Source organism: Capsicum annuum, chromosome 3 (genome assembly GCF_002878395.1).
Source record: "Capsicum annuum cultivar UCD-10X-F1 chromosome 3, UCD10Xv1.1, whole genome shotgun sequence".
Classification (NCBI taxonomy): Eukaryota; Viridiplantae; Streptophyta; class Magnoliopsida; order Solanales; family Solanaceae; genus Capsicum; species Capsicum annuum.
Window position 1 is genome coordinate 20,640,380 of NC_061113.1, and position 8,722 is coordinate 20,649,101.

The 8,722-nt window shown below is 34.0% G+C and overlaps 1 protein-coding gene across 1 annotated transcript; it reads right to left on the bottom strand.

Annotated features, from left to right (window-relative positions):
* Nucleotides 1-1,666: 1,666 nt before the first annotated feature.
* Nucleotides 1,667-5,696, bottom strand: LOC107864159 (perakine reductase). The gene is made up of 7 exons (XM_016710444.2): nucleotides 5,524-5,696; nucleotides 3,900-4,070; nucleotides 3,508-3,720; nucleotides 3,241-3,413; nucleotides 2,944-3,040; nucleotides 2,289-2,442; nucleotides 1,667-2,024 (listed from the first exon to the last, which is right to left on the bottom strand). The coding sequence occupies exons 1-7, from the start codon at nucleotides 5,581-5,583 to the stop codon at nucleotides 1,846-1,848; spliced, it is 1,047 nt and encodes a 348-aa protein (XP_016565930.1). The 5' UTR covers nucleotides 5,584-5,696; the 3' UTR covers nucleotides 1,667-1,845.
* Between the last annotated feature and the right edge of the window lie 3,026 nt (nucleotides 5,697-8,722).

An 8,722-nucleotide genomic window follows, 5' to 3' on the forward strand; every position in this document is an offset into this window, starting at 1 on the left:
TTGCAATATTCAATATTGTTTTGAGTGAATCAACAACAACATACCCACTGTATTCCCACAAAGTGGGGTCTGGGGAGGGTAAGATGTATGCAGTCCGTACCGCGAGAGGTTGTTTCCGATAGACCCCCGGCTCAAGATAATAAACAAGTGGATGGATGACGTAATAGAAATAAGGCGTAAGAAATATTGAAATAGAAATCAGAGAAATACAAAATACGAGAAATAAGGCAACACGAAAAAGAAAATAGGAACTAAGAAATAAAGAATAGGACACCTACCTAGTAGTAACACACACTCACAAACCAAAGACACCTGTGTACACATTTCTAAGAATACTAACCCGGTTACACCAGATCCCTCCTGACTGCTTACTACAACCCACACACTCTCACTAACCTTTTACCCTTATCCGCGACCTCCACACCTTTCTATCTAGAGTCATGTCCTCAGTAAGCTGAAGCTGCTTCATGTCATGTCTAATCACCTCCCTCTAGTACTTCTTCGTCCTACCTCTACTCCTCCTAAAGCCATCCAACGCTAGCTTCTCACACCTACGGACTGGCGCACCCGCGTCCCTTCTCATCACATGCCCAAACCATCTCAACCTTCCTTCCCGCATTTTGTCCTCCACCAAAGCCACTCTCATCTTCTTCCGAATAATCTCATTCCTAACTCTGTCCCCTCTAGTAAGCCCACACATCCAACGCAACATTCTCATTTCCGCCACCTTCAATTTTTGAATGTGGGAGTGCTTGACTGGCTAACACTCTGCTCCATACAATTCACTATTCAAATTCATAAAATTCACTATTAAAATCTTTTGATCCCTCAAAATTTCGAAACTTAAAACAATTGCTTTAATAGTTCGGAATCTAAAGTTTTTGAGTGAATCAAATTCATAAAATTCACTAGTTCGGAACCTAAAGCATATGTTTTACTAGCCAGAGGCAGATCCGGGATTTAAAGTAAACGCTTTATTAGCGGAACCTAAAGCAAATGTTTTACTAGCCAGATGCAGATCCAGAATTTAAAGCAAATGCTTTACTAGCCAAAAGCGATTCAGCATTTAAAGTTTGTGGGTTCCTCACATTAGACAAAAATAAAATCAGATAGAAACAAAGGGGCTTTGAGCCCACAACCAAAAGGTGAGAGAAAATTAATAAATCACTCTGCTCCACCTAACCAACAATAAATTTTGTTTATGAGTTCTCAACTTATAATTCTTATATATTTACTAGATTTCTCAATATAAATACAAGAGCCACACGACAACTGGCTTTCTGGGAACCCCATCCAACTCCCTTGATCCACCCGTGACTAGCCTTACCCTTGAGCCACTTCGTGACTGGCAGACATTTAACAATGGCCAGGATTCCCAGCCTTATTGCTAAGAATTTAAGTTTTGTGCACTGTCAGTGTACAAAATATTCTACACTATCAAATAAACTTGACTTGCTATTGCAGGTTACCCAATTTTTTCTTTTCCAATTTTTATGTAAAAAATTGAATAATCTACAATACCAGATCAAGTTTTCCTCATAATATAGAATATTTGGTAATAAACTCTATTGCTATTTGGGATGGGGAGTGGGTTTTTTTAGATTTTTCTACCCGCACTGTCCATTGCCACCCCTAAAGGAATGTCCATATACTAGTAAAGGATATCTTTAGCTTGGACAATAATTAGATTGACAAATGACAACACATACATCAACAACATATAATAATACGTGGGTCATGGGCAACAATAATAAATGACCACTTATTCAAAAACAGAATAGGCAGTTTAGTTATTGAAACTAAGAAACAGCGATAAGTCCATAATGATTTCTCACCAACGTGATGTTACTGCTTTAATGGCGTATTAGCTAACCGATATTCGTACTTAGACATCACTTCGTGCTCTCTTTCTCCAGAGACTTCACTAACGGGGATGACATCCGCGATTTCCTTCACGTCTTCTGGTGTAAGCTTCACTGCTATGGATTGAATGTTGGCATCTAGGTTCTTAATCTTTGTTGTTCCTGCAACACATTGGAAGTATGATTAGAATCCTTGTGTCTGTGTCAACAAACAATTCAAAATACCTTAACATTTTTAGAACAAGTTCAAGCTTAAATGACATATTGCAGTTAACAAACGAACACCATCAACAGAAAATTGGTCCGATGTCCAAGAATCTAACAAGTAAAATAACATCTCGAGGGGAGGAATTCAATTAGCTGAGATATTGTAATTTGGTTTGCATAGACTTTTGTGAATGTTAGAAGGCATATATCATATCATACCAGGTATCGGAACCACGTCCTCTCCCTGATGCAGAAGCCATGCTAAAGCTAGTTGAGGAGGTGTACAACCATGCTTTGCTGCTAAGTTATCAAATCTTGTGTAAAGAACTTTGTTCTCCTCCAAATTTTCTCCACTGAAACTTGGATGAGAACCCTAACAAAACAGAACGATTAAAAAAAAAAAATAATTAACCGAATTCCCATTATTTAAATTCATGTTTACCAAGACCCGTTACACATAACATGAATTCTACGCACAAAGAATGAAGTGAGACTAGGTGAGATTTTAGTGTCTACACAAACAATTCAGATACCTAGACGTAGTGTCTACACAAACAATTCCGATAACTAGACGTAATAATTTAACACACAAAACTACAATAGGTGGTAGAATGAAGGAGTTCTAGGGAAGTACTGTGCTATATGAAGATACATAACAAAGTGAAGAATAAGTTATAATTATGAGACCAAGAATGTTTTATGAGAACTAAGTCATCTTGGACTTAGCCAGAATGATGAAGATGTATTATGCACGATGTACAATAGTTTTACCAAACAAGGGAAAGAGAATGATGATAACTTCATTTAGGGGATATAAATCCGAGAGAAATTGTGCTATAGATAGCATATACTAGCAACTACTGCAATAACTTACCATCAGACTTTCCGCCGGCAAACTTTCTGTGATTGCCTTCTCACCAAAGAACCCGCTGCCAAGGGGGCTGTATGCGACAATCCCAATGCCCAATTTTCTGCATTAAGGAGGCAGAAAAAATATTAGAGAATTCTTGAAGTTCTTTCTGCTATGTACAGACATCTTCATTAGTAACCAGGTCAATAACTATAGGATACTTGAGATCCAGGGAAAAAATTGTGGTTTCATACGCAACTATGTTGGTCATTAAAGTGATCTTAATCTTCGAGTGAGAAAAGTCATCAGATTCGAGCATACCTACAAAGCGGAATTACATCCTCTTCTATCGCACGAGTCCAAAGAGAATACTCCATTTGTACACAAGAGATGGGATGAACAGCATGCGCCCTCTTAATTGTGTCCACATTGGCTTCAGATAAGCCAATGTACCTTATCTTTCCCTCCTCCACTAACTTCTTGAGTTCCTCCATCTTTTGTCTCATGAAATTGATTCAAGAAAATCATGTTTCTTTAAAACAAATTTTATCACCAAAGGCAAGAACATGGAAAAAATTGGATACTTACAGTTTCCTCTATTGGTACAGATGTGTCTGTCCGGTGTTGATAATATAAATCGATGTAGTCCACGTCAAGCCTCTTGAGACTTTCTTCACAGCATTGCCGCACATATTGTGGAGTGCCTTTGACGTAACACTGGAAGTCATTGAAGTCCTCGGAAAATATACACCCAAATTTGGTCGCCAGTTGGACTTGCTCACGAGGAAGCTGCTTCAGCACCTGGTTATACCAAAACGACCATTTATCAAAACAAAATCATTACTTATTTTATAGTTTTAAAAAGTTGCAGGTCTCAGCAACGGGGAGTGATTATATTGTTCTGAATCTTCAAACCAAAGACAATGAATCCAACATGCATTACACCCTCAGTGCTGTTCTTTCTCATCAATCAAACATACCTTTCCCACCATGATCTCGTTGTGACCCTCATGGCCATATACGTTTGCTGTGTCAAAGAAGGTGATGCCTTTGAAGAATGCTTCCTTTAAGATTGCACACCCCGCTTCATGTGACAGAGGAGCATTTAATAAGCCCGAAAGTCCTGCACAACCAAAGCCGAGTTTCGAGACCTGGCAAAATATCAACTAATGAGTAAGAGCACCTATCATAGATGTAAACCTTTGTCTTTTCTTTTAGCATTAAACTTCTTCAGAGGTTCCATATCTCGGAACCATCGTGAACCTAAAGACCTTCTTTTCAAGAACAACACTAATAGTCTCCAAAAGAGTTCACAACCATAGGTGATAATCAAAGAAAATATTAGTGAGATCATTGGACACACACAAATTACTATAACCATAGGTTTCAAAAGGCGAAGCCACATGCAAAGACGGAGATTCAGTTGTAAATAGGATAAAAATCAATGTTATTGAGTATGTATAAAATTTTGAATCCCTTAACATACAAGTTAACATCCCAGGTAACGCATTTCCGAATTTTTTCAAATCTCCTAGATAGAAATCCTGACTCCGCTACTGCATAGGCGATAGAGTACTCAAGGGACTAATCTTTGTTAAAGAAATGAAGGAGCAACAACGAACACTGACAGGCATCAAACTTAATTAAAGTGTAATTCTGAAATAAACTCACAAGGAAATTATTGAGTCGAAGGCTATCGAAAACAACCTCTCTACCCTAAAAGGAAGCAGTAAGGTTATCACACATATTTCCCCTGACCCCACTTGTGGGAGTACACAGGGTATGCTGTTGTAGTGAATTCATCATTTTGACAGAAGGTTTTAGTGCGGCCATTCCCTGAACCCTGCTAATTCGGGATGCTTTGTGAACCAATTTACCCTTTATATATCAATTTTAGCTAAAATCTTAGTAGCATAATTTTTACTTCCTCCTCTCAAGCAACTGTTTAACTCCTAAACATCTATTGCTATACAAAAAGATTACACTCAACTTTCAAGACTCCCATAAATTTTGGGAGTAGATTTTATAATTCTATCTTTAAGTATTTGTTTAACCATGAAATTAGATCACAAAAAATCTGATTTGAAATATTTTCAAGTAACTTCAATTTTTATTTTTTCCAAGTAAACTAGCTGTTCGAACAACTTCAAAAACTCTAATTTTTAAATTTCAAGTTTCTAACTTCAAAATATATGGCCAAACAGGATCTAATTGATTGTTACAGAGTATTGCCTCCATTTTGTTTTAGTTGGCAGATTTGGTACACCACTTAAGAAATTATTTAATGGAAACTTATTTTACTAAAATAAACTATTAATTATGTATTAAAAATATGAATTTGAGTAAGTATATACTTTGTTTAATCATTTAATATTGAGGATAATATTGGAAGAACACAATAAAATTCTCATAATTTCAAAACAACTAAATTAAAATAAATATTTTTAAAAAAATATCAGCTAAAACGAAATGAAAGGAGAAATACTAGTATTTTTTTCCCTCGCTTCAGTGATCAGTAATTGCAAGTGTATAGATAACCAAAATATTATTAGTATAAAAAGCTCAAAAATTAAATGAATCAGAGTTAAAATATTTGTAATTTACCTCAAGGCCTTGAGTACCTAATTTGACTCTTGGAATTTGGATTTGTATGTTGTGCTCCATTTTCTGTGCAGACTGCTAAATTCCACCACCAAATGCTTAAGAAAAGAAAAAAAGAGAAGGAAAAAAAAAAAAAGTTGAAAAACTACTAAGTAGTAATTTGTCATAATTGGACATGATTAATGATTATCTATTACTCCACCCTTTAATTTTACTTGATTGTATAATTCCTCTATTTCATTTTAGTTGACCCTCTTTCTAAAAATTTTTGTTTTAATTTAGTTGTTCCTTTAGTGAAATCAAGAGAATTTTATTGTGTTCTTTCAATACTATCCTCAACATTAAATAATTAAACAAAATATATTTATTCAAATTGATATTTTCAATACATAATTAATAAAGTTATTTTAATAAAATAAACCTGTATTACATAATTTCTTAAGGGGTGTGTCAAGTGGGCTAAGTAAAATGAAACAGAGGGATTATTAAATACTTGTTTTAGTTTATTTATTTAATTTATTAAATTAAAAAATATTGTTATATTTTTTCCTCTCTATTCTTAGTATTAAATAATAATATAAAGTTATAATAATTAAATTAAAAGTTTTAAATTTGTTATAAATATATTTACATTATAGTATATCTCTATCAAGATCTACTTTGATATCTATTAGGATTTGAAGCATTTGTACTAGGCGTAAATTTTTCCTATAAATAGAGGGATTTTGTTCATTGTATTTACAATTGAATAATATCTCATCCATCATCCCTCATCCCTTATGAGAAATAAAGAAGTCTCTCCTCTTCTCTCTATTTATTCTTGTTGTTCTTGCTTTTATATTTCATAAAACGTTATCAGCACGAGTCTCTAAAATCGTATATGCGACATACATGTTGATTTTTCTTAACCCTCATGAGAAAAGATTGAAAGCAAAAAAAAAATAAAGGATGAATTTACTGAAGGTATGATCGATAATATGACAAAAGGTACGATCGGTAATATGACAAAGTAACTTTATTTTATTTCTTCTCATATTAAAATCTTAAGTCTCATATGAATGAAGAATCCTTGGTTGTCATATTTTTAACACATTAAGTTAAGTATTATATGAAAAATCTACAAATCTATTATGCTTAGAAGATATCAACCACGGATTACTATATGTACACATGTGACTAATGTTGTGTTCTAAGCTCACATAGTGGTTCTTATTTTTACAATAACTATATCTAGCATATTGGAAAACGCATCAATAGAGGATTTTCTGGATATCAAAATTCTGTTATATTAGATCACTCTGAAATTATTATACTTTGGCTTATTATGCCATTGTTCGAGGGTAAGACATTGGGTTAGAATCTCGATGCACCATAATGATGATGTTAGGTTCAAGTTTCATCGATATATGCCTAAGACGCTTTTTTATGGTTAAGATATTGAGTTTGAATCTCAATATACCATACTGATGATATTATGATGGCTAAGGCAAAATCATGGGTATTGGGTGAAAAGTCATAAAATTCGACCCATTGAATATGCTCCATTCCATAAAATGAATGTGGTAGCAATATATGATAAGTCTGAAATATGACAACTTACTTCATTCTTGAAGTGTATGTGGTAGCAGTGCATAATATGTCTGAAAGAAGACAAGTGATTGAATGCATGAATATACGCGTGGAGGGACAATATGATAATGATCATCAAAAGTGATGATATTTTCGCACGCGTATTATGATCATAAGATATGTTAGGAAAAAATTCTCTAGATCATATGTATGCCTCGATTTGCTCCTGAAGTAGCAATATTTTGAAAGAGGTTCTAAGCTATCAAAATTTGATAAACTTAAGGCATGATTATATTTCGTTCCTGGGGAATGAGGATTTCGATTGTTTCAATACAAACGTGCACTTGATTGTGATGGTATCACAACTCACCTCCGAATGAGGAAGAATATCTGAGAAGAATTATTTTGAAATCTACTTCTAAAGTAGTAAATCTGAAATTTATTCATGTAATAGTAAATCTGAAATTTACTAAAGTAAAAGGTACATGTCATGGTAAACTTGGAGTTTGCTAGAATGAAAGTTCATAAATTGATATGAACGATTGTGACATCCCAAAGATGTGCATAGTAAGTATTGAACATATATTGAAGAATTAGAAAATTCTTCATGAACTTTTAATGTTGCTTGTTCTCATAATAAGTTGGTTGGACCAACAAATTTTGGGATTAGATCCCTTAAAATCTGAAAAATATAAAAGGTGAATATGGGCCCGTTCATCTATCATGTGATATGTTAAAAAGATGCATCAATAGGATGATCACATGTACATTCATTGTAAACCTACAGTTTGACATTCATAAAGTTGTTTGCTCAATAAAATTGAGTTAAAAGCATAATTTTCAGATTGTGCAATCAAGACAATTCATTTTGATGATGATGGTTTGACATTGAATGCCTTCAAGAAATAGCTAAATCAGTGCTAATGAGAACAAAACTTCATGTATTGGTATGAAATATGATATATTGCATACAATAACATTTGTATGCATTAGACCAATAAATTATAATTATTTCTTCCCTCTCAATTGGTTCAAGGTCAGAAATCAATTATTCCATCTAATAGTTTTGATGTGCGGTATACGATTAATGAATGTACCATGATGCACAAAGAAGGATTCCTCAAAGAAGATGGAGGATGTATGTTAGTTTTCCTAACATAAGGGGGGAGATTATAAGCAGCTATGAAGTATATTAAGAATTATTATTCAAAAGATAATTCAAGTCAAATGTCGAACGCATCTCATATTTAAGCTGCAAGTACTGCTATTTTGTGTCTCTAAAGGACAAAGTTTATGCATGCGTGAAGTGTGATAGACCAATCGGTTCCAAATGAAATAATCCTTGGAAAAGATAAGGAGCAAATAATCATAATAAGAAGGCAATGTGCTCTTGAAGAGCCTACGACATAACACTTCATGAAACCTTATGAAAGGTTTAGGTACCTGAAAATAATGAAGTGATGAGATCTCAAAATGTTATGCCGCATTATGAACTGATACAAAATGATGTATCATTAACGATATCTTTGATACGATATTGGCGCAATATTGTAAAAGATTACGAGGATCTAACTTCTACGTTTATTTAAGCATGTTGACGTAGAAACATTTATCAAGTGACATGAAAGGATGC